This window comes from Humulus lupulus, chromosome 7, assembly GCF_963169125.1.
Source record: "Humulus lupulus chromosome 7, drHumLupu1.1, whole genome shotgun sequence".
Taxonomy (NCBI): Eukaryota; Viridiplantae; Streptophyta; class Magnoliopsida; order Rosales; family Cannabaceae; genus Humulus; species Humulus lupulus.
Genome location: NC_084799.1, coordinates 10923692 through 10951245, shown reverse-complemented (window position 1 = coordinate 10951245; position 27554 = coordinate 10923692). Strand labels below are relative to the sequence as shown.

At 34.4% G+C, this 27554-nt stretch overlaps 2 protein-coding genes across 2 annotated transcripts; both read right to left on the bottom strand.

Annotated features, from left to right (window-relative positions):
* Positions 1–361: 361 nt before the first annotated feature.
* LOC133790648 (potassium transporter 5-like) lies at positions 362–20034 on the bottom strand. Its single transcript, XM_062228346.1, has 8 exons — positions 19826–20034; positions 19451–19679; positions 2853–3080; positions 2516–2569; positions 2150–2410; positions 1682–1849; positions 1336–1590; positions 362–1242 (listed from the first exon to the last, which is right to left on the bottom strand). The coding sequence occupies exons 1-8, from the start codon at positions 19973–19975 to the stop codon at positions 362–364; spliced, it is 2226 nt and encodes a 741-aa protein (XP_062084330.1). The 5' UTR covers positions 19976–20034.
* Positions 4830–5388, bottom strand: LOC133790647 (uncharacterized). Its single transcript, XM_062228345.1, has 2 exons — positions 5038–5388; positions 4830–4958 (listed from the first exon to the last, which is right to left on the bottom strand). Exons 1-2 carry the CDS (start codon positions 5293–5295, stop codon positions 4845–4847), a joined length of 372 nt encoding a protein of 123 aa, XP_062084329.1. The 5' UTR covers positions 5296–5388; the 3' UTR covers positions 4830–4844.
* Positions 20035–27554: the final 7520 nt, after the last annotated feature.

Below are 27554 nucleotides of genomic sequence, written 5' to 3'. Positions count from 1 at the left end.
AAATTTATGATAAGGACATTTTGGGAATCTATGGAATACTAAAATAAAAATGTGATATTTTCTTTTAATTTGGTATCAATTTGTTGTACGGTCTTATTTAATGCATTAAAAGTCAAATTTCCGAACGGATTTTATTTTTTAAATTTGTTAATGTTGGACATGTATGTTAATTTCCGTGGAAAAAAGTCTCTCTTTTACCTATCTCATATATAGATCCAAATCATAAAAATTTAAGGACTAACTCGAAAGTAGCATAATTTCGATGACTAACAATAGTAGTAGTCTGGCAAAAGTAGTTAAAAGATAAAATAATAATAATAAAAGAAATTAAAAAATATTTTACTGCTAAACAACTCCTTAATCAAAGTTCGTAGGTCATGCCAATTATGACCTTCCGGTTGTGAGGAATATTATATGCTTGCTTTGCATGGCTGATATTCTTTTCTAATAAATTATAAGCATAATTAATTAGGATTGTCTTAGCCAAATTAGCGCCTGCACCAGCAAACAGTTGGGTTTCTTCCATCAAATGGACAACACCATGATCCTCGAATGCTTTTTCAAGTATTTCAACCTCATCTCCATCTCCATCATCATCATCATCATCGTTCATTGATTCTTGATCAGTACTCTTGTTCGTGATGAAATCCTTTAGTTTATCAAGTAATATTTCTTCAAAAGGTTGACTCTCCTTGTGATGAGAATCTCTGTAGCCATACCTTGCAACACAACGAAACATGTTCAGCTCCTTAGGCTGAACTCTGCGAAAGAGAAATCGTTCCTCCGGGGGAACCTTACTAATTGGTAGCGATTTGCTAGAGACGAAGACAAGGATTGAGTGTAGTGCTGGCACATTTTGAACATAATGCTTGAAAATTGGAGGGATTCCTTGTACAAATTCAGAATGGAATAAGGCAATGCCAGGCATTCGAGTGAGCCTTGTGTCAACCACAATATCATTGATCATCTGTGGAGAAATCTTATTCTGAAACTCATAATTATACTTTCTTCGGGACACGTCATGCCAAACAAACATTATTGCAACTATTATTGCCGCAAAGACAATAGGAAGGTACCCTCCTTGGCCAAATTTGTGGAGAACTGAGGTCAAGTACACAAGCTCTATGGCACCAATGGTCACAATGTATAAGATTATGACAAGTATGTGAGTTTTCCATATCATTGCCATGATTAGCACTAGAATGCATGATGTGATCGTCATTACAACCACCACCGCTAACCCTGTAAAAATATTATAAAATTATTATTATAATCATAATTTTAAACATGCTTTGTTTATATGATGAAAATGGAAAGAAAATCTTTAAATGGTACCGTAGGCGTAGCCGAGTTGTACAGTGTTTTTGAAGCTTAAAGTGACAGCAACACAAGCCACCATGAGTAGGTAATTGACTTCCGGAATATAAACTTGTCCTTTGTGATCTTCCGATGTGTGAACAATCTCCACGCGTGGAAAGCACCCCAAAGAAATGGATTGTTGGATTACAGAAAAAGTTCCAGAAATCAAAGACTGACTAGCTATGATTGCCGCCATTACAGCCAGCACAAACATTGGCCAGTATAGAGGGCCTATATTAATCACCATTATTGAGTGGGAATATTATATATATATATAATTGAAATTATTAAGAAAAGATGCTTCAGTTTATGGAGATTTGACCTGGAATTGACTTAAAAAAGATATCAGAAACAGCATCAGGATGCTTGCGAAGGAAAGCAGATTGTCCAGCATAGGCTAAAATAATAGCTGGATACGTTATAGCACAAGTACTTATTTGAATGGACCTCACAGTGAAGTGTCCCACATCAGCAAACAAAGCTTCGGCTCCTGCATAAATATTCCTAAAAAAATTATAATTATGTGATATATATATGCAAGACTTGGTATAATAAAGTCATCAATAAAATCTTAATTCAATAGTTAACATTATAACCTTAGAATTAGAAGAATACACTTATATACATATATATACATATATATTACTTTAATACACGTGATGTTATTTTAATGTTAACTATTAAATTAAGATTTTGTTGATGACTTTATTATACCAAGTCTTGCATATATATATTATATATATATATGATGAGTGATAATTAATTTGGAACAATATAATATTTATTATACCTGTTATGCATAGCACAATGCCCCCAAGAGAAAGCCAAGCTTCTTTCTTATTTCTGGTAAAATAAGCTACTATGTAGTATGGATTTAGGGCCTTAACGATTGTCAAGTCAAACTTGATGAGATTGTAGACTCCAATACCACCAATAAGTACAAACCATAGAAGAAGTATTGGAGAAAATGTATAGCCCACTTTGTGAGTTCCAAACCTTTGAACCATAAATAGGCCGATCAAGATGACTATTGATATCCAAACTACTCTATCTGTATTTTTAAAGAAAGAAAGAAAGAGCAGAGCTTTATGATGAGTGAATTAAGTAATTACAAGAGCAAATAGCTAATAATTGTATCATATATATATATAGGCACCTTGTGTCATAGCGGGTGTAGCTTCCTTAATACCTTCAACGGCGGACAAAACTGCCACACAATCAAATTATTCAATGAAGTGAAGTGAAGTGAAATCAATCCTGAGAAGGTTTTGCTACTTCGATCATATTAGCTAGGTCCTTCCACCACAAAGCAAACTAAAGTAGAACCAAACCTCTAGTGTTATGCTGAATTGGCTGAGCTTTGTACGTAGAATTATTGTAATGCTTATTGAATTGTGTGGATTAGTTTTTACAAGTTGATAGAAGAAGGCAGCCAGAGAAACAAAAGGTAACAGATAGTTACCAAATAGGAATGAGTAAGTACTAAGTATCTGAAATGCAAGGAGTGAAGATGCCGTCGCCAATCAACATGGAAGTGCCAAGCATACTGAGCAACAATAGGGAGTACTTGGCAAAGTTGCTATTCTCAAGTCTAGATCTAATCCATAAGCGTCTACTATCAACCTCAAGCTTTGAGATGTTAGTGTCCTCAACTTGCTCGTTCGGGATCAATCCAACACTTGCATATCGGCATAATAGAGAATACATTGCAAACGTCCCTCCTATATAAAAAAAGATAAATGTTATTCCTTTTGCTTCATCCTGTTAGAAAAAATATCCCACGTAGAATGTGTGGGTATATTCAACAATTTATAAGAGCATGGGTTACTCCGTATCCACTTATCACCAATTAATTTTGAAATGGAACCCATACTTTTTATCATACACATCATTCTACTTCTAGACCACTTTCCACATTTTAACAGATCCCTAATAATAAGTTCAATCATTTTATCTTTCTCACTCTCCTAACAAAAATATATGTTGACAAAATGACTTTTAGGGGCGACGCATGTCGCCCCTAATAATCCAAAAAGTCGCCCCTAATACGTATCAGGGGCGACTTGTCGCCCCTGATTAGTCGCCCGTAGAAAAATGTCCCTGAAGAGTACATTAGGGGCGACTATATAGGGTCGCCCCTGATATTCAAATATTAGGGGCGACATAGTCGCCCCTAAAAGTTCAAATTTCGCCTCAAAAATTTGAAAATTTTGAATAATTTTTTCGATATGTCGCCCCTAATACTCAATTAGTCGCTCCTAATAATTAAGTATTAGGGCGACACGTCGCCCCTAATACTATAATATGTCGCCCCAGATATTTACACGTAGTATATTATTAGGGGCGACATGTCGCCCCTAATAGTTTACTATGTCGCCCCAAATAGTGAACGTGGCATATTATCAGGGGCGACAATGTCGCCCCTAATACTACTTTATTTATAAAAAATAATAAAATTAATTAATTAAATATTATTAGGGGCGACAAGTCGCCCCTAATACTATATTCTGTCGCCCCAAATTGTACACGTAGCATATTACCAGGGGCGACAATGTCGCCCCTAATACTACTCTATTTATAAAAAAATAATAAAATTAATTAAATAAAATTTTAAATAATTATTTATCGAAATATTTATTTAAAATTTAATTAATTAAAAATAAAAATATTATATTAAATATTCAAATTAGTATATTAAAATAACAATTATAAATATTCATAATACATTAACATAACAAATATTCATAAAATTAAACAATAATTAATAAAAATATAAACTTAGTCTCCTAAGTTAGTTGCCTCGTCCTCCTCCCTATTGTCTTCTTGTTGTGGTTGTTGCGGTGGTTGTGATTGCTGCGGTGGCGGCATCGGCCAAGCATATTGGGGAGGTAATGTGGACGATCCAACTCCATACATGTAGGGATACGATGGCTGAGGGGACGGTGGAATCGGACACGGATAAGGTGTTGTTCCGTACATATATGGAGGTACCATATGATAAGACGGCGCTGCCCCGTACATAGAAGGATGAGTTGGAGCTGGAGGTTGAGAAGACGAAGCCCTAGAAGTATTGTCACTATCAGGCACATGCGGCATCTGAACGTTTGGTGGACGAAATGAAGGTACAAAATATTGAGTTAAGAAATTAACTTGATCAGTCAATTTCTGTAAATTATTCTCCAGATTTTTTATATATTCTCTTGAATGATGAGGAGGAACTTGAGACTCGCTGAAGTGAGAGTGTTGGGTAGATGATGACCTCGACCCCAACCCCGACCCCTTCAATTTGCGGCCCACTCCTCGCTCATATCCACGCCTTTGGCCTAATACTTTTTGTAGCACCTCCTCCTGATCAACTGATGACGGACTATCATTATTAGAAGCATCAGTGGATGTTTGCTGAGTTCGTAACTCAAAATCAGCCTTCAGTTTTTCCTGTTTTCAAAAAATATTAGACACTAACATTAAATATAACTCTATTAATATTAAAAAATATAATTCAAACTTACATAAGCTTGGCGAGCATCATCGTTCACGAAATCATTTTTTGATTTCTTCCAATGATAATCCTTCCATGACTCAATGAGGTCCGGGTTCGTCTAAAAAATATAACCAAAATGTTAGAGAACATATAATTTAAAATAACATAATTTTGATAATATTTTATCTTTTACTTACTTTTTCAAAACGAACGGCTGCCAGCGATTTTGTACCCTGTGTTGTAGAATACTTTTGTTTCTTCCGATTTTCCTTATTCTTTATGGAGCGCGCAATAAATTGTGGACTTGTAAATAACTGACAAATCTGCTTCCACTCCTCCTTGTTAACATCATTGGTTGGGTTGTTTAGAACCTTATCCCAATCCTCCGGTCCATTGTAGTATTTCTCAAAGTGTTCGTGTCTTAGTGTTTTCCTATTGCGGTATCGGTCTTTCATCTCTCGATCGATACCATTTAAACACTTTAAGAAATCCTCGCGGCCCGCTATTTGATAATAGTACTAAATTGAAAATTAAACATATTAATAATATATGTACTATATTAAAGACAAATTTTAAAAAAATATATTTAATACTATTTTTACCTGAATTATGACAAGGACCTGATCCTTGTATTGTTGAGGCACTAATTCCCATGAACCGTAATGTCCGGGAACTTTCGTTTTAATTTGGGTTCCCACAAGGCGGACAAAAGCAGCGTGCTCGCACCCAACAACCTTGTACGTTCGTGGGCAAAACGTTACTTCCAGTGGTTTTCCATTTTTACGCCGCCTCTCCTCTAGATCTTTTCCAATAGCTGCGCCACGACCCTTTCTCTTAATTGGGATTCCTGTATTTTTTTTATTAATAATACATAGAATATTAGTATATACATGATAAACATATGTGTAAATAAAATAACAAAAAAATTACCTGAGTCGCATGTAGTCGGGATCCTAGTAGGATCCGGTGGAGGATCACCGCCAGCGTCTCCACCGTGAGCTCTAGCCACATCTGCTGACATCTACTAACACGACAGTAATTTAACCTATCTATTTTAATATTTAATTATTATTTATAATTAATTTATTGAGTATTATTTCAATTGATTAGGTAATTTGAAACATGCTATTTGGAAACGAACTTTTTATTTCTCAATATGTATAATACATTGAACACTAGATACAAAACTAAGTAGAATAGTCACTATCCTCACTAATTACATCAACATCTATGAGGCACACATCATCAGTATTATCATCACTAAGGTCGATAATTAATTCATCCTCATCTTCTGCTACTTCTACACTGTCTGCCATATCATCTTCATTGTCATTAATAAATCCATCATCTTCTTGAACAACTAAAGAAGGTCGATGGGCCGTGTTGACTTGAGTCGCTGGTACATCAGATTGCTGAACAACCAACTCTCCGAGATCCACAGTCAAAACAAAATTTGATGAGTTGGTGTCATGTACAACATCAACATCAGCAATCATATCTGAAGCATCTGGAAAGTCCCAAACTTGCCGATGATTCACTTCTTGGACAACTTTCCAATCTCGTCCTCTAACGAGATCATCGATGTAGAATACTTGTTTTGCTTGACTAGCTAGTATGAACGGTTCATCTTTATACCATTCACCGCTAACATTGATACTAGTAATATTATTTACAGTGATGGTTTTCTTTTTTTTCGGATCTGTATTGAACCATTTACATCGAAATAATACCACCGAATAAGAACCAGTAAAAGACAGCTGGAGTATTTCTTCAAGTTGCCCGTAATAGTTAAAACCTTCTGTTCCAGCGACACACACTCCACTGTTTTGTGTAATTCGATTCTGATCTCGATTGTATGAGACAAATCGACTTCCGTTCACTATACATGCTTGGTAGGAGTAAGCCAATAGATCTGACCCAGATGCTAAAGCTAGTAATTCATCAGCATGCTCTAATGACCCAAGTTGGTGCAAGTCATATATCTAATAATAAAGAAATATATTAGAATGAGAATGTAATTTGTAGTATGCAATTTGCTAAGTACAAGTTACCTTCTTATGAAACCATGAACGAAACTCTTTCTTATGTATCAATTTATGATTGGCAGCCATATCTCTATGTTGCACCTCAGTTAGGTGTTCCCTGTTAATTAATTAACAATGTCAATATTGTTAATTAAGGAGTACATTGAACAAAGAATAAAATGAATATTAATTATGTACTTACTCTAAATACACTTCAGTTTCTGGAGAATTATCCAATATGAACCACTCAGCTTTATTCCGAGTATTTTCATCGAGGGGCACGGGAATTCCCTTACTAAGAGGACGACATTGAGATTCAAACACTGTGAGGTGTCGATTCACATACGGTGCATCTTCGTTTCGATCAGGCTGATTAAATTTTGTTTCCACACCTTTGAAATACATTGAACAAAATGTCAAAGCCTCATCTGCAACATATCCTTCTGCTATAGATCCTTCAGGACGAGCTTTATTCCTGACATAGTTTTTTAATTTTTTCATGTATCTTTCAAAAGGATACATCCACCTCATAAATACAGGTCCTCCCAATATTGCTTCATCAGGCAAGTGCAAAACCAGATGGATCATTATGTCAAAGAATGCTGGAGGGAAAATCAACTCCATCTTGCATAAAATAACAATCAAGTCATCCTTAGCTTTCTCCATATCAGAAACGTTCAGTGTCCTAGAGCACAATTGTTTGAAGAAATTACACAATTCAGTGATGGTAGTGGATATAGATTCTGGTAAAAACTTGCGAACACCTACTGCAAGTAATCGTTGCATTATCACATGACAATCATGGGACTTCAACCCAACAATGTTTGAGTCATTGTCTGTGACTTTTTTCTTTAGATTAGAACAAAAACCATCGGGCAACTTCACTCCTTTCAAAAATTGACAGAAATCTCGCCTCTGTTCAAAAGTGAACACGTATGGAGCATGCGGTTTCATTAACCTGTTATTGGCATCCTCGTAAATCCACAACGATTTCCTAACCCCCATATTCTTTAAATCATGTCTTGCGTTAGTGGTGTCCTTAGATTTATCATTATCTAACAAAGTCCCAAGGATGCTGTCGCACACATTCTTCTCAACATGCATCACATCTAGGTTGTGTTTTAACTGATTTGAACTCCAGTAATCAAGTTCATAGAAAATACTTTTTTTCCTCCAATTACTTTCCCCTGCACCTCGCTTGCGCTTCACCCCCCCAAATCTGTCATGTTTACCAGACACTTGAAGCGGTAAAGCATTGACTTGATCTAAAACTTGTTGACAAGTAAACTGTTGTGGATGATTTCTTTTCTCAACTTTGCCATCAAATTCCTTGTCCCTTCTATACTTATGATTACTCCTCAAGAATCGCCTATGACCGACATACGATGTCTTGCCAATCACTCGAATGGAAGTGGTGTCTTCATTGCACGTTGGACATGCTTTATACCCTTGCCCGCTCCAACCAGACAAGCTACTACGAGCAGGGAAATCGTTAATTGTCCACAGAAGGGCTGCACGCATCTTGAACAATTCATTCCTTGTGCCATCTCTTATGTCGACTCCGTTAATCCACAATTGTTTTAACTCATCCACCAAGGGTCTTAGAAATACATCCATGTCTTTACCCGGTGATTTTGGCCCAGGAATAAGCAGAGTTAGCATAAAATACTCTTCCTTCATGCATAGCCAAGGGGGGAGATTGTAGTTCGTCAAAATCACAGGCCACATGCTGTATGATAAGCTCATGTTGCCAAAAGGATTAAACCCATCAGCAGCCAAGCCTAGACGAACATTTCTAGGATCTTTTGCAAAATCAGGATGGGTGGCATCAAAGTCTTTCCATGCAGACCCGTCAACCGGATGACGCATCACCCCATCTTCTATTGATCTCCCAGTATGATGCCATAACATGTCATTAGCTGTATGTCTTGAACTGTACATTCGCTTTAATCTGGGAGTCAACGGAAAGAAACGCATCACCTTGTGTGGAACCTTTTTCCCCTTCTTCTTTTCATTGACCCATCGGCTACTCCCACACACATGACATGAATCTTTGCTTGCATGCTCATTATAAAATAAGGAGCAATCATATTTACACACATGGATTGATTGATATCCCAACCCTAACTTACTCAGCTTCTTTTTCGCCTCATAGTGTGTTGGGGGAATTTTATTATCTTTCGGAAATGTAAATTTTAGTAACTTCAACAATTCATCGAAAGAGTTATTTGGCCACTTCCCTCTAACTTTCAAATGCATCAACTTCGCCAAAAAGTTTAAGGATGATATCCAATCACAACCCGGATACAACTCAGCTTCAATCTCGTCGAACAACTCGTCATAATACTGTCCCATTCGACTGCCAGACACACCATCTGCTTCCTCTGCATTTGTCGGTAAGATGAAATCATCAACGACGTCAACCATCTCGTCTACATCTTCATTCTCCTCAACTACCTCATTGGCGACACTAGCTTCCACCTCACCGTGGTAAACCCACTTTTGATAACTCTGTTGAAAACCCTTGTCAAAGACATGAGCCTCCACTGTATCTATAGTTTGTAGTTTAACATTCAGGCACCTCACACACGGGCATAAAATTCTCCCATCGCAGTCTACGTGTTCTTTTGCCATTCTCAAGAAGGCTTGGAGACCGTTCCAATAAGCATCACAGTTACGCTTCCTTAGTGACGTCCAACTCTTATCGATCGGCATCTACGATACAAGAATAAACAATAATTAAAACTTATTGACTATGTGTGTGTGTGCCCTAATCCACCTTTTCACTCCACTTCTATAAGGGTAAAGAACCTATCCCATTCAGATTTGTAGTATACATATAATTTAATCTACACTCTTAAAATTGTTTCGTTTATGTAAAAATTTCGGCAGCACCTCCCTATAGTTCTCATAAGTGGGCAGACTAAAATTAAGTTTGCCCACTTACGAGAACAAATAAGGAGACACATATTGAAATCTCTATTAACGAAACAATAAAATGAGTACTAGATCAAATTATAGGTACACAACAAATCCAAACTATCCATGCGGACACATACCGTCTTGGATAATTCGGAGAAGCATATTTAAGAGTTCTTACTGACTCAGCTTCACCGAACGGGTCTAAGGCTTTTCGTGATTGAAAATAATTAATAAAACATTATCACTAAGTGATAATATATAAAACGTCTATCCAATCTTTGGTGATCAAATTTTATCACCAAAGAAAAGCAACAAAAAAAGAAATATTTTTTAACACTAGATGTTTTATGATGTCTTATAAAATCTTATGATATTAAATTATAATTTTGTAATTTATTTTGAAATTATTTATCTAACTTTTAATTTATTTTTAAATTACTAAATTTGTTAATATTAAATTAAATTATAATTTTTTAATTCATTTATCTAAAATTTTAATTTATTTTGAAATTATTTATCTAATTTTTTAATTACTAAATTTGTTAATATTAAATAAAATTATAATTTTTTAATTCATTTATCTAAATTTGTAATTTATTTTGAAATTATTTATCTAACTTTTAATTTATTTTTAAATTACTAAATTTGTTAATATTAAATTAAATTATAATTTTGTAATTTATTTTGAAATTATTTATCTAACTTTTAATTTATTTTTAAATTATATATCTAATTATTTAATTTATTTTTAAATTACTAAATTTGTTAATATTAAATTATAATTTTTCACTTTATTTTAAAATTATTAAATTGTTAATATTAAATTAAATTATTTATCTAATATTTTAATTTATTCTTTAATTTATTTTGTTAATTCTAAGTAGTTAATGTCTTATTTATTATATTATTATTTATTTAGTTCTCTAACTCTACCAAAATTTTGACAGCATAACATTTCTATTATAACATATCCTAAAAATTTAAAACCCTACAAAAAACACTCAGAAAATTCCCAGAACATTCACAATATACATATTATTAATCAAATTTAAATACTAACACATACTACAATTTTATACACATATATAAATATAGATAGTGATATATTTTTGTGGGGTATGTAGATACTGTTGGTGGAGCACTAAATTTTTTAATGCTGTCATATTGTGTATGTGTGTTTTTTATATATATAAATAGTATTTGTTAGCATGGATTGCACCTTGGACTAGTATAGTGAATAATATGATCACCGAAGAAAAAGACTCAATTTTTTTTAAGAAGATAAAACCTAAGCACTAGACTTCAAAAGAGCATTTAATAAAAAGATCCATTGTATATATATACAAAAAAGTCTTTTGGAATTCAATAATCATTACATTCTTCAGGGGACCTTTTCTACACAAGACCAAGACCAAGACCAGAAGATTAACCTAATAAGTATCAATAAAAGCCTTTATAAATATATATTATATTGAAAAGTGTAAAACACAGTATTTTCAACAGTACCATTAAGATTTGGGGATGGTTTTTTGATCCATTCATAGCATTATAAAGGTTCAATGAAGATCCACACGTTTTTTTTGGAATTGCATGATAGTGTATAGTGGGCCTTTTTTTTTCCACTTAAGAAAAACTGTTTCCATAATCAAAGAAAAAATATGTCCAAATTTAATATATAACCTCACAATAATATAGTAAAAAGTATATGTTTGGTTGGGTTTAATAGGGTGTAAATAAATTGAGTTGAAGTGTAGAAGATAGAACCTATTATTTAGATTTTAGAGTAAGGGAAAATTGAGTTGAATTGGTATACAATACTGTTATTCAATCTCAAACCCAAAAATGAAGCATTATTTTTTATTTTCTGGGGTTATTCTAGTGGAACTTTGTAGTTGGTTTTGTAATAATAATGATACTAATAATAAGAATACTAATATGGTGGTGTTAAATATATTTAAAAATGTGAAGATTAATATACAATACTGTTATTCAATCTCAAACCCAAAAATGAAGCATTATTTTTTATTTTCTGGGGTTATTCTAGTGGAACTTTGTAGTTGGTTTTGTAATAATAATGATACTAATAATAAGAATACTAATATGGTGGTGTTAAATATATTTAAAAATGTGAAGATTAATAATTCACAGTAGTTTTAACTGAGGGAAATAATTAATGTTCTCAACAGAAATGGAGTCCTTTACACCTGGTATAGGAAGCAAATCGAAGCCATGCACAAAGTTTTTCAGGTTCAAATCTTAACTTGTCTAAAATAGATAGTCTAATGTGATTTTCCCTATTGATAAATTCATACCAATTTAATTAAAGTCTTTACACAATTTTTGCAACTAAAATATTATGATGTGGACTAATGGAATTAGCATTTAAAGCTGTGATACAGGTTGTACTCTCTATTCTAATCATGATAACAAAGACTATGAACAAATACGGTTGAATGACAAGATGTAGTTCATAACTACTTGCTGCAATATATCTAAATTTAGTGCAGTTGTATGGAATGCAGAAACCTATCTATCATATAATGGTCACAAATCACATGTAGTCTCTAATACAATATTTTCAAGTAAAAGGATAGTGGTGTGGACCTACTGATTTTGCCACTAAGTTGTCTGTTTTGTGGGAAAAGATTGTTGTATATGTCGACTATGGAATCAGAGGAAAGGCTAAAAAAAGGAGAAAGAACGAAACAGAAAACAGAAGAAACAATAATTACACAATATATATGTTGTTTTGTACATGTGCAAAAAACCCCTTAGTCAATCTGCAGTAACAAATTTTATTTGGTTCAATACAAATTTGTCAACCACGTAACAATTCAAATCATAATTCATCAAAGGAATTGAAAATAGTGTAATGAGCTACTGAAAGTAATGAGTCGTACCATTACCAACTATGAAATTTATACATTTTTTTTCAATTAAAGTTAGAAAAAATTTCTGAACATTGAAAAGCACTGACCTTGGCCTCAATCTTGCGATCTCGAACTTGATATCTTGTGCTTTGGTATCAAGAAAGTACTCAATCAGCTCAGAGGGAGAATCAGGGGCCACACCAGACTGAAAAGAAAGAAAGGTTCAATATTCACTCAAAACCACAAATACCCAAAAGAAAAACAAACCAATATCTGTATTGCTAATTTGCTGGGCCAAGTTCATTAAACAAGTTACAGACCTGAACTGGGCTAAACACCCCAAACTCAGGCCAACAAAGCCACAGAACAAACATACACATACACAAGGCTTTGAATTCATAACAGAAGGCTTAACAAAAAACCCCATTGATGAGTTCATAACAGAAGGTTTTAACTGAGGATTTCATGGTCTAGACTCTAGAGTTCAACTTTCACAATATACCTAAGCTGGAGAACCCATATATACATAAATGATAAATGTATAGAAAATATAATGATAAACCAATATCTTCCACGAAATTGATCATAGGAACTATTTACAAAAGTCATAAACACATACATACCCAAAAATTTCTATCAAGAAAAATCCTAAATAACCATGTATGCATACCCAAACATTTTAGAACTAGAATCATACCTTAATAGCAGAAAAATACAAATCTAAGAAAGAGCTAATTACAGGAATCATAAATACCCATTTTACATAATCTCCAAAATTTCTACCAATCAAAAATCATAAACCCACATTAGAAATTTAACCATTAGAAATAGCAGAAAGTCTAACCCTAGAACTTTAACCATTAGAAATAGCAGAAAAATCTAACCCTACGGATCTGATTGGGTTGTCATGCCTTTCTTCCAAAGTCCAAACCTTTAGAAGAGTTATTGAGATCGAAGTTGACAGAAAGAGAGGGAGAGAAATTGAGAAGGTTAGCCATGAAAGTTAGTCAACAATAAAAAATCAGAGACTAGTCATACTACAAGATTAACAAAATTAAAGTTACTGTGACATCTAAATAGCCATTCCAATTTTTCAATCCTTTTCATTTACACTAATTTTTCTTAATGCAGTGAAGATTTTATTCTACTCACTAAGCTACGTACAGAAAAAAGAAAAAAGAATACAGAGCCGACTAAAGCACTAAATTTAAGCAAAAACAAACATATAAACCAAACAAACTACAACTCACAATGATCAAAGGTGAAGCTGAGAATGGCCAAGATCGTCAGAGTACGAGGCTGGCAACCTGAGAACGCCGACTGTCGTCGGAGTCGATGGCTGGCGAACTGAGAACGCCTACTAAGAACCCTAAGATCGTCGGAGTCGGAGGATGGCGGACTGGAGACGATGCAGAGAGCGGAGAGAAGCTGGGGAAATAATCTCCTCTTCGATTTTGGAACGAAGATGCAGAGATCTCAAACTGAAAAATGCAAAAAAGAAACGAAGGAGAGTGGAGGAGATTAACGATTTAGGGGTTTTATTTCTTTTTTATTAAATACTGAAATATAATAATAAAAATGAAATGGCAAAAATATCCCTACAACCATTTTCCATTTATTTTATATTAAGGTGTATATACAATATTGTTACACCCCCAAATTTGGAGATTCATTTGTCTAATCTCTTAGCTCGCGAGATTGCAGACTGAATATATAAATTAAAGAAAATATGACCATTTATACAAATAAATATATATATCCAAAAGCTACATCATTGGTCCGGTTTGAGCATGAGCTAGGTGCGCATCACTCGGTCGCAAGTAATTACCGAAAGGGGTAAATAGAGTCAAGGCATACTCTAATAATTTTCTCTAACCATGGGGAAGTTGGATAAACACGATAGAATTAATTTATTTTTTACTCTTTGATAAAGAATGAATTCCATACCAAAGAGTGAGGGACAAACTGTAGTGGGCAAAATCAGTGACCTTAATAAAAAAGAATCCAACAAGCAATCACTCAGCCCAATGAGCTAGCCTAATTAGCCAACAAGGCCCAAACTCATGTAAGTGGGCTCGCGTATACAATGTATCATCCAAATGCCCAAAACAATACCCGAACATGAACCCGGATACGCTCAGTCAGTCAAGGACCTTGAAACAGTCAAGGCTCCCACCACATTCGCCAAGAATATTTCGGAAAGAAACCACTTGGAATGAGTACAACTTTTTCTTAGTTCAAGAGTAGTAGCTGGTTACGATTTTGAAACCAAAAGAAAAAAGTTTTCCCAAACTTGTAACCTGTTACCAGTTTTAAACTTGTAACCTGTTACCAGTTTTAAAACTTGTAACCTGCTACAAGTTTTAAACTTGAAAAGGTTGTAACCGGTTATAATTTATCTCATTGCTGGTTACCTGAATAAAATTTTGAAAAAAAGGACAATTTCATATTCAAATTCTCAACTAATAAATTAATTGTTGGTCTCAATTTTTTTAATAGAATTGTAGATCGACTAATATTGATATTGAGTAGCATAAAATCAATCGAAATTGTGAATGAAAGTTTACAATATGTGGGAATGTGGAAAATTTTGAAACTTAATTGCCAACAAATAAGAGTATAAATCCTGTAAATTTTTTGGTAGAAAAAGATAGTGATCGAGGTAGAATGACATATGAAATTATATTATTACATTAATTATCTCTTTAATTAAAATTTTAAGATTATGGAGTAGTTTTCTTTATAGTTAAGGGTTATTTCAAAACCCTAGACATGATATCTTGAATGCATTGATGAATTTTATTTTTTTTATTCCCTTATATTAAATTGCTTCTATCTTTCTATTTGAATGTCATGGATCTTGTAAAATCTTGTTTAGATGGCCACTAATTAAGGTTTTGCATTGTTCTACTATCATCTTAGGATTTCTATTCACCTAATAGTTTAGGATTCTAAGTAAAGTGATAAATTGCAATTAAGGTATTGTGACGGGTATTCTAATTGTGATGAGAAATAGAACCTAGGTTAAATGAATTGCATACTTAATGAATTTGTTGCCTAGATTAACCTGTTTCAACAAAGTGTAATGCTTTTACTAGGTTAAATAGATTGCATGCTTAATGACCAGGTACCATGACGCCTGATTCATTTTATTCATATCAGATTTTTTTTAGACCTAGGTGTAACCAGTTACAATAGCAATTAATTTAGATTCTTTTGTTTAGATTTGATTTTGTTTTCACACCTGACTAAGCAACCAGGTACCATAGCAATTGGTTATTTTTTTTAGATTTGATTTTTTTTTCTTAAGTTTTTTTTTCGAATTGTAAATAATATTATATTTTAACAAAAATACAATATAAGGTAATTAATAAATAATAATTAATATACTTAAAAAAAACATATCAAGAAAATAGCATGGTAGGTCCGTTTATAAAACCGACCTACTAAGTACCTACTAAGTTGCATAATAGGTCGGTTCTATCATTGATGATTTCTTGTCATAACATAAATTTTTTATGACTATATGTCGTTTTTAATCTTACCAAATAATTATTTGTGACTGAAAGTATTATACAGTAACAATTTTTCCTTGAGCAAAAATATATTTAGTCACAATAAATTATTATTTTTGTTGCTAATACTTTTAGTTACAGACTTTTAAATATATTTTTAGTCACAAATTTTATTGTAATCATGGAAACAATATTATTTATAGTTAAATCTTGGATCTGAATTTTTTTCTTCCAAAATATGTAAGATCCTATCACAATTACTTTATTACAACGATAAAAGTAGTAATTAGTTACAACTTTTTCTTAGTTCAAGGGTAGTAGCTGGTTACGATTTTGAAACCAAAAGAAAAAAGTTTTCCCAAACTTGTAACCTGTTACCAGTTTTAAACTTGTAACTGTTACCAGTTTTAAACTTGTAACCTGTTACAAGTTTTAAACTTGAAAAAGTTGTAACCGGTTATAATTTATCTCATTGCTGGTTACCTGAATAAAATTTTGAAAAAATGGACAATTTCATATTCAAATTCTCAACTCATAAATCAATTGTTGGTCTCAATTTTTTTTATAGAATTGTAGATCGACTAATATTGATCTTGAGTAGCATAAAATCAATCGAAATTGTGAATGAAAGTTTACAATATGTGGGAATGTGAAAAATTTTGAAACTTAATTGCCAACAAATAAGAGTATAAATCCTGTAAATATTTTGGTAGAAAAAGATAGTGATCGAGGTAGAATGACATATGAAATTATATTATTACATTAATTATCTCTTTAATTAAAATTTTAAGATGGCATATATGTAAGTTTCACTATAAATAATATTGTTTCCATAATTACAATAAAAATTGTGACTAAAAATATATTTAAAAGTTCGTAGCTAAAAGTATTAGCAACAAAAATAATAATTTATTGTGACTACATATATTTTTGCTCAAGGACAAATTGTTACTGTATAATACTTTCAGTCACAAATAATTATTTGTTAAGATTAAAAACGACATATAGTCATAAAAAATTTATGTTATGACAAGAAATCATCAATGATAATTTATGTTATGCATGGCAGGTCGGTTCCTTAAAAACCGACCTGCCATGCTTCTCTTTAACTAACATGATAGGTCGGTTCCCTGAATACCGACTTATGAACATATATTAAGTCGGTTTCTGCAGAACTGACCTACCATGACCGATGCCTGATGTCTAGATTGTAGTAGTGATTGGCCGCGACCAACATGATCTCCTGGCCGCGACCTCCGCGCGAACATGACCCAGAATATGACCCGTGGCCGCGGCCGTGCGACAAATTTTTCTTTAAAATTTAAATGTAATTATTGGGGGCTATAAAAGGGATTAGGGTTAACTTTTATCATAACTTTGAATTGCGATTTTTAGAGGCTAGAGCAGCAGAGGAGGAGGAAAAAACATCATCATCTATATTCTTTAATCTAGTTTTTCATTATTCTCAAAACACTTTTATTTTCATTGAATATTTATGTTTATGAATATGAAATATGATTATGGAATAGTTTTCTTTATAGTTAAGGATTATTTCAAAACCCTAGACATGATATCTTGAATGCATTGATGAATTTTATTTTTTTTATTCCCTTATATTAAATTGCTTCTATTTTTCTATTTGAATGTCATGGATCTTGTAAAATCTTGTTTAGATGGCCACTAATTAAGGTTTTGCATTGTTCTACTATCATCTTAGGATTTCTATTCACCTAATAGTTTAGGATTCTAAGTAAAGTGATAAATTGCAATTAAGGTATTGTGACGGGTATTCAAATTGTGATGAGAAATAGAACCTAGGTTAAATGAATTGCATGCTTAATGAATTTGTTGCCTAGATTAACCTGTTTCCACAAAGTGTAATGAGTTTATTGCTGGGTAAAAAGGGTTAATTAAGAGCACTTAGCTTTAATTAATTATATTAGGCAAATTGGGATAATTGACTGCTTAAGTGTTATCTGCGGGGTTAATAGTTTAATTGGGAATAGGAAATATTATTCATCATTGTTGATAGATTGATTGTTGAAGGTGGAGAGTAATTCTTGACTATTTCTTTAATATCGTTATATCCTTAGTTATTCAATCATTGATATTTATTTCATTTTATGTTTTTAGCTATTAAAACTTAAACCCCTTTTTAATTTTAATCTAGTATTAGCATTGGTCTAGAATTAACTGTTGGCGTTGGGGTCAATAGCGACACATTTTAACTATCGGCATTGGTCTCGAATTAACTGTCGGCGTTGGGGTCAATAACGACAGTCAAAAGCAACGGTGACAGTTATTAGCTGTCGGCGTTGGTCTCTATGCCTACAGTTTTTAACTGTCGGCGTAGAGGTACACTAAGCAACTACGACAGTCAACAAAGTTGACTGTCATGGTTGGGTGTCGGGAAAGCCCAGTTTTGTAGTAGTGAGCGAGAGTGAGGGAGAGGGTGTGGGGACGGTGGCGGTGCGGCTACAATCAGCTGGCTGAGATCGAGAGTGAGGGTGAGGGTGAGGGTGCAGCGACGGTGGCGGTGAGGCTGAGATCGAGAGTGATAGTGAGGGTGAGGGTGCAGCGGCGATGGTGGCGATGAGGCTGAGATCGAGAGTGAGGGTGAGGGTGCAGCGGCGGTGCGGCGGCTGAGATCGAGAGTGAGAGTGAGGGTGAGGTCTGTGACAATAAATAAATCGAAACTATAAGGCAAAGAGGAAAATGAGGGTCTATGGCTGTGTAATTAGGTTTTATGCAGTGGAGGAGAATGATAAAATGTATCAGGGGCGATATTCTATAATAATTTTAACAAGTGGCAAAAATTTTAAAATATCAGGGGCGACTGAGATCAATATCAGGGGCGACTAATGATGTGTCGCCCCTGATTCTAGAGTATTAGGGGCGACATATAGTCGCCCCTAATAATTTTCACAATTTCAAAACATCAGGGGCGACTCAGACCAATATCAGGGGCGACTAATGATGTGTCGCCCCTGATTATAGACTGTTAGGGGCGACATATAGTCGCCCCTAATAATTTTCACAAGTGGGAAAATTTTCAAAATATCAGGGGCGACTCAGACCAATATCAGGGGCGACTAATGATGTGTCGCCCCTGATTTTTAGAATATTATGGGCGACATATAGTCGCCCCTAATAGAGTCGCCTCTAAAACCAATTTTTCTTGTAGTGCTTTAAATTTACATTTCTTTTTTTCTTTATATTTTTTTAGGTATTTATGCCATTTCTTAAATATGTATTAGTTTAAGGACGAAAATATCTTACCCTGGCCGTTGTCATTGGCCTTTAAGACAATGAAGACATACTTGATGAGAGGAATTAAAGTGATAGTGTAGAAGATTAAAGAAAGAACCCCCAAAATGTCATCATTATGCCTTATTCCATCAGTGAATGTGCTTGAATACACATATAAAGGTGATGTACCTATATCACCATAAACTATTCCAATACTCTGGAATGCTAGTTTCAATATAACCGACCAACCAGTACAAACCTACACAAATTAATTCCACACATATATAACAAGTTATTTTAAAGCTAGTTTCATATAATAATAAAAATTAAAACAAACCAAACCAATATATATAGTAAGATAATACAAAATTAGAAAGAGATGAAATGAAATAGTATAGTACTTGCCTTGAATTCTTGGCCATATGCATGGTGGCCTCCAACTCTGCTGGACTCAATGTCGAAGGAGTCGTTCCTAATTAACTTTTGCCATGAAAGTTTCTTACCTTTGAGTTCCTTCTGTACAGAAACATCTTCTTCTTCATGTACTATTTCCATCAATTCCACAGATTGATCCACTACTAATGTATCTGACACTATATTATCCTGTAAATGCATGCAAGTATAGTAGTTCAAACTCCAACTAAGATCCATTTCAAAGAAGAAAAAAAACTCCAACTAAGAACCTTGGGTGAAAATCGTATATATTAGAGGGAAGTTTCGGCTCTGGTGTGTTAAGCCACTTATACTCTTTCAATGTTATCTTTCTGAACCTTCTTCTACTCTTGTGCAGAAAGGGTTGTGGATTCACTTGCTTACTCTCAATTCTTGAGTTGTATCTTTATGTACAAATACATATATTAACAATTTCAGCTACTAACCGTATTATGTCCAGAAAGTGGCTTCTGGGTTGGATTTCTTTATATATATTTTTTTAACATTCGTTTTTCATTTCCTTATATGGTAGGACCTGATGCAAGAAGCTTTAACAACAGTCAAGAATCCAGGGATGTTCTTAAGGTTGAGAGGAAGAGGCAACCATTGCTTGAGGACCACCGGAAGGGATATACTGAACCACGACAAAGCAACATGAGCAGCCCTTCCACATAGTTAACATTGGGATTTCGAACCACGACTTGCACTTGGTGGACGAGAATCATTGGGTCGGCTAAAAGGACAAGAGTCACGGCTGAAGTTGTTGGGTGGTGGTCTGTTGTTGTTAGGATATGGTGGACGAGAAGCAACATTGGCTTGAATGTCCAGACCTTCCTCAACGGTTTGCTGCAGGTGAAGGCGATTCTCATGTGCAAGAAGCAAGCTAACAACATCTTCAAGGGTAAGGGTTGTTCGCATTAGAAGTAACAGAGACCACGAAGGAATTGTAATCAGCACCTAAGCCACCAAGAAGAAAAAGAATATGATCTTGTTCATAGACTCTCTCTGAAATAGCAGCCAAGCAATCAACATAGCCTTTGACACGAAGAACATAGTCCATGATCAATGGCTGTGATGCCATGGTTACAGGAAAGCAATCGACATTAGAGAGTGGGGGAATCGAACCAAGAGTTACAGGAACAGGGAAAGAGAAGAGGAGGAAAAGTAAGGAAAAAGTTGGAGAGAATCAATGGCTGGCTGTGATACCATGAAAGTAAGTAATTGATGAATTTGACTTAAGATTTGATAACTAGCTTAGTCGGAGAAGCTTTGTTAATACCATGAAAGTGTATTAACAAATCACTTCTTAGTCGGAGAAGCTTTGTTAATACCATGAAAGTGTATTAACAAATCACTTCTGATTTTGTTATTTTTGTGTAATGACTAATTTAAGGTGAAATTGTATGAGTCTATTTCTGCTTCTGCTTTTTCATTGGGATTATTTATCCAACATTTTTAGTCAACAAGAGCTCCAAATTAGGATTGGGATTGGGATTCCAATATCATTGGCCAAACAGGAGATCCAGTCTAATGACATGACAAACTTGAATATGGCAGCATGGCTTAACTAAACCTCACAAGTTTTATTATCATTGGTTTTCAAAAATTTCACAAATAAAAAAATTATTACAAGGGGTAAATTATTTACAAAACACCAATCAAATCAAGGCAACTAAACTCCACATAAAAGTTTCACATTTATAATTTTTCATGAACCAATCAAAACCAATGGCAATTGTAAAAAAGTAAAAATACTTATATTTTGATAGTTTTACAGGCGTGTTTGTAGAATTGACCAGAATACATATGAGAATAGTAAAAATATGATAACAAAATTATCAAATGCTTGAAAAGGCTTTTTATAGAGCACAGTTTAATGTGAATTTCTACAGATTGTTGCTTAAGGAGAACTTACACACCCAAAAAGAACAAAGAAATCTCATTTTCCTTTCTATTTTAAATACGTTAGGCATTAAAATAAGACAAAATTTTTATACATCTTCTTCTCCACATCTTAGGTTTTTTTAGTTGATATTGAATGATGTTGTGATTTCTTACAACACAGACTCAGTTTTGCTACAGCAATATCACAGCAATTCAAACAATCAATATGATTAAACGAGAAATGAAATCAATTATAAAACAGAGAAAAAATTAAAGAGACAAGACAAAGAAATTTATCCTGGTTCGGATCTCAATGTGAGTCCTAATCCAGCTCTCCCTCAAGGAGTTTCTCCACTATCAAAAGATTGATTACAAACACCAATTCAAGCTATGCAATGTTACAACTGAACACCACTAATCTGACTTTCTTCTTGCTTGTCAATCCACCATGAATGCCATGGTTAAGTAGCACCTTTCTTCTTGAATCTTGGTCAGCTTCTCTCTCTATCTTTCTATCAATCTCTAGTCTCAGATATTTCTCTATCTCACATACAGTTTATAATGACTTAATAGCACAGCTTATATAGCTTTACAAAACTTAGCCAACCGACTTATGACTTCAACTAACAACTAACATATAACAACCTTTTTAACTAACTATTAAAACATAGTAACAGTAGTTCTATTTCAGATTTTCATATGGATTACACTTCACAAATTCCACCTTAATCCATGAAAATTAGAAGTATCTTCGTCCTTGAGGGAGTGAACCTGATTGCTCAAACAGGTCCAAGGTTGAGCAAGTCCAAACAGTGATTGAACTTGCTCACAGGCAGCACTTTGGTTCCTGCATCAGCAGGGTTCTCTTCAGTAGGCACCTTTTCCAAATTGATTTCACCAGCTTCTATCTTGTCTCTAATCCAAAACATCCTTATGTCAATGTGTTTGGATCTTTCATGGTAGACAGGATTTTTACTCAAATGAATTGCTGACTGACTATCTGAGAAAACACAAACACTTCCTTTCAGCATGCATATTTCTTGTAAGATTCCCTTGATCCATGTTGCTTCTTTGAAAGCTTCAGTAATAGCCATGAATTCTGCTTCAGTAGTGGATAAAGCAACAACATGTTGCTGCTGGGATTTCCAGTTTATGCAACATGAATTTAACATAAAACAGTAACTGGTCATTGACTTTCTGGTGTCTCTGTTGGAGGCATAGTCAGCATCTACATATCCTTCTAAGTTTAGATCATTTCCTCCCTTTTCGAATTTCAAACCATAATCTGAAGTTGTCTTCAGATATCTCAATAGCCATTTTAAACCTGTCCAGTGGTCTTCACCAGGGTTTGACATAAACCTGCTCAGAATGCTTACTGAATATGCAATGTCTGGCCTGGTGCTTATCATAGCATACATAACACTGCCAATTGCTTTGGCATAAGGGATTTCTTCCATTTTCTTCTTTGACTGATCATCCTTTGGTGATTGTTCTGTAGACAGAATAAAATGGCCAGCTAAGGGAATCTGAGTTTCCTTTCCACCTTGCATGTTGAATTTCTTTATTACCTTTTCAATGTATGATCTCTGAGTTAGCATCAGGCTTCTTTCTTTTCTGTTTCTTAAAATTTCGATGCCAAGTATTTTCCTTGCTGCCCCCATGTCTTTCATTTCAAATTCACTGTTCAGAACATGCTTGAGCTTGTTTATCTGATTTTGATCCTTTCCCATGATTAACAAATCATCGACATAGATTAGTAAGAAAGTAGCAGCTTGTGACTTCAAATTTGTGAAGTATAGACAAGTGTCAAAGTTGGATCTGACATAACCAAACTTAGTGATTACTGAATCGATTTTCTTATACCATTGCCTTGGGGACTGTTTAAGTCCATATAGAGATCTCTTCAATAGGCATACCAGCTCTCCTTCCTTTGATTTCACCTTGAATCCATCAGGCTGATCCATGTAGACTGTTTCTTCAAGTTTACCATTCAAAAATGCTGTTTTCACATCCATTTGCTGTATGTCCCAATCCAATTGAACAGCTATTGCAATCATCATTCTGATGGTCTTCATTTTAACAACTGGTGAGAATATTTCTTGGTAGTCCACCCCTTCAACTTGGTTGAATCCCTTTGCAACTAGTCTGGCCTTGTAAATTTTTGGTTCAGCTTCTGTTATACCATCTTTAACTCTGAAAAGCCATCTGCATCCAATAATCTTTTGCCTTTCTGGTTTCAAGACTAATGACCATGTTTCATTCTTCTTTAATGAGGCAATTTCTTCATTCATAGCTGATTTCCACTTCACTGAGTGCCTGCATTTTAAAGCTTCCTGATAGTTGTTTGGCACAGCTTCTTTTGATTCCTTTGCTATAGCAAAAGCATAAGCAATAATGTCAGCTTCACCATATCTGGCAGGAGGTCTTATTTCCCTTCTTGTTCTGTCTCTTGCTAACTGGTAGCCTTCTAAGTCCTCAGATTGACCTTCTTCTTCAATTTCTTGATCTACATCAGTGTGATCATTTGAATCTAAATTTGCATGCTGCAGTGGTTCCACCTCAATCTGAACTCCACTTTGAGAATTTGTACCTGAAACATCAGACAAGATACCTTTCTCATTTCTTTTAAAAGGGAAATCATTTTCATTAAACACAACATCTCTACTGACTATTACTTTGTAATTTTCAGTTGATAACAGTCTATATCCCTTGACACCAATTTGGTATCCTAGTAAGACACACTTAACAGATCTTTTGTCTAATTTATCTCCTACAACATGAGCATATGCAGCACAACCAAATGTCCTTAGATGCATTAATGAAGGAGGTTTATTATTCCATAATTCTTCTGGTGTTTTAAGATCAATTACTCTACTTGGGCTTCTGTTTATTAGATAACAGGAAGTATACAAAGCTTCACCCCAATATCTTTTTGGCAAACCAGAATTTAGTAAAATGCATCTAACCTTGTTAAGCAGTGTTCGATTCATTCTTTCTGCAACTCCATTCTGTTGTGGATTCTTTGCAACAGTTCTATGTCTCCTGATACCTGTTTCTATACACAGCTTATCGAATTCTTCATTAACAAACTCAAGCCCATTATCAGTTCTTAAAGTTTTAACTTTTCTGTCAGTTTGGTTTTCAACAAATATTTTCCAGTTTCTAAACTTTTCAAGGCATTCATTTTTGTGTCTCAATAAGAAAACCCATACCTTTCTGCTATAGTCATCTATAACAGATAAAAAATATTGATTTCCACCTGGAGTTTTGACCCTGCTAGCTCCCCAAAGGTCAGCATGTAGGTATTCCAGAATTTGCTTAGCTCTATAGTTGCTCCTGGAAAATTTAATCTTGTGTTGCTTGCCCTGCACACAGATCTCACAGAAAGGTAAGTTAGCATGTGTATAGTTTAGAAGCAAACCTTGTTTTGATAGCTCTACCAGTCCTTGCTCACTTATGTGGCCTAATCTTGCATGCCACATTTTCGAGTCTGTTTTGCATTTAGTAACAGCTGCAGCTTGTGCTGGAGTTATGGTTTTTCCATCTAGAAAATATAACCCATTTCTTTTGATGCCCCTCATTACCAGTAGTGATCCCTTAGTGATTCTCATTGTGCCTTTTCCTGTTCTGTATTCTAAGCCTTCATCATCTAATGTACCAAGTGATATTAAGTTTCTTTTCAACTCTGGAATGTGTCTAACATTGCTAAGAGTTTTAATGGTGCCATCATAGCTTCTGATGGATATCGAACCAATACCAATGACCTGACATTTATGGTCATTTCCCATCATGACCTTTCCACCATTAATCTTGGTATAATCACTAAACCAGTCTTTGTTTGGACTCATGTGGTAAGTACAACCACTATCCAGAATCCATTCCTCATTGTCTTTGTAATCTGAACTGGTACAAGCCTCTCCAAGATCTGAAGATTCTTTCTGATCTTTTATGGCTACAAAGACATCACCATCTGAGCTGTAGTTGTCATCAACTGCAGCATTAGAATCACTTCCTTTTTCTTCCTCATCTTTATTCTGCTTTCTTTTGTCTCTAAGTTCCCAGCAGTATCGAATTAGGTGACCTGTTTTGCCACAGTGATGGCATTTTCGAGTTTCTCTTGGTCTAGACTTTGATCTGCTATTCCCTCTTGTTCTTGAATTGTATCTTGGTTTAGAGTTGTCTCTGAATCTTGAATTTCCTCTTCTTGGTTGTCTTCCTCGAATTGTTAGTGCCTCCTCAGTTCTGGCTTCTTGTCTTGCTGCCTTTTGCCAATTCAATTCTGCATCCCTTGATCTCAGTGTGCTCATGATATCTTCGAGGGTGAGGGTGTCTCTGCTGTACATTATCACAGTTCTCATTTCTTTGAACTGATCTGGTAGAGCATTCAGTATGATCACAGCTTGGTCTTCTTCTTTGATTGTTTCTCCCATGTTGGTTAGAGATAAAACAATCTTGTTGAGGTCATCCAAATTCTGCTCTAATGAGATGGTGGCATTCATCTTGAAGCCATAGAATTTTCCTTTTAAGAATATTTTGGTGGCTGTCGACTTAGCCATGTACAATTGCTGCAACTTGTTCCATATCCCCAAAGCTGTTTTCTCTCCAATGACTTGCCTCAATACATTATCTGCAAGATTCATTATTATGGCTGATCTTGCTTGCTTCATGATTGTTTCTGTTTCACTTTTCTTTGTTGCATCAAGTTCCTTTTCTGTCTTTTCAATCTTTTCCTCTAATGCACAATCTAACTTTTGGTAGATTAGGATTGCCATCATCTTTTCTCTCCAAAGACTGAAATCCCCCGATCCATCAAACCTCTCTAAATCGAATCTGGTTGATGATGAGGCCATTGATCAACTCTTTCTTGATTCTTGGTTGTGTTGCAACTTGAGTCTCGGATTCTTCAAACCTGGCTCTGGTACCACTGTTGTGATTTCTTACAACACAGACTCAGTTTTGCTACAGCAATATCACAGCAATTCAAACAATCAATATGATTAAACGAGAAATGAAATCAATTATAAAACAGAGAAAAAATTAAAGAGACAAGACAAAGAAATTTATCCTGGTTCGGATCTCAATGTGAGTTCTAATCCAGCTCTCCCTCAAGGAGTTTCTCCACTATCAAAAGATTGATTACAAACACCAATTCAAGCTATGCAATGTTACAACTGAACACCACTAATCTGACTTTCTTCTTGCTTGTCAATCCACCATGAATGCCATGGTTAAGTAGCACCTTTCTTCTTGAATCTTGGTCAGCTTCTCTCTCTATCTTTCTATCAATCTCTAGTCTCAGATATTTCTCTATCTCACATACAGTTTATAATGACTTAATAGCACAGCTTATATAGCTTTACAAAACTTAGCCAACCGACTTATGACTTCAACTAACAACTAACATATAACAACCTTTTTAACTAACTATTAAAACATAGTAACAGTAGTTCTATTTCAGATTTTCATATGGATTACACTTCACATATGACTATAAACTTTGTCAAGAGAATGTGGTGTAAGTGGTCTATGGATTCTTCTGACACTCATTCAACATAAATGCCATTATGAATATGAACGACTGCAACATGAGAAGAGCCATATGTAGAAAAGAAACACTTTCACTCAAACTAAATTATGTTTCTGTCCATTTAGATTTAAGAGAAAAATGTTTGATCACATGCCTAAGTAATTGAGTTTGAAAAGTACAATTCTAAAAAATGGATCATTGGAAGATTCACAACAATAACATAATTTGGAATAAAGATAAAAAGTTTCTTTAGGATATATATTTTTTTAAGGCTGTAACTTTTACATAATT

Coding starts and splice junctions, on each gene's coding strand:
- LOC133790647 (XM_062228345.1), bottom strand. CDS start 5,295: ATGAAAGACCGATACCGCAATAGGAAAACACTAAGACACGAACACTTT. Junction 4,959..5,037: donor CAGCCGTTCGTTTTGAAAAA/GTAAGTAAAAGA, acceptor TATATTTTTTAG/ACGAACCCGGACCTCATTGA.
- LOC133790648 (XM_062228346.1), bottom strand. CDS start 19,975: ATGGAAATAGTACATGAAGAAGAAGATGTTTCTGTACAGAAGGAACTC. Junction 3,081..19,450: donor GGCCAATGACAACGGCCAGG/GTAAGATATTTT, acceptor TTTTTTATATAG/GAGGGACGTTTGCAATGTAT. Junction 1,591..1,681: donor CTTTTTTAAGTCAATTCCAG/GTCAAATCTCCA, acceptor TGATTAATATAG/GCCCTCTATACTGGCCAATG.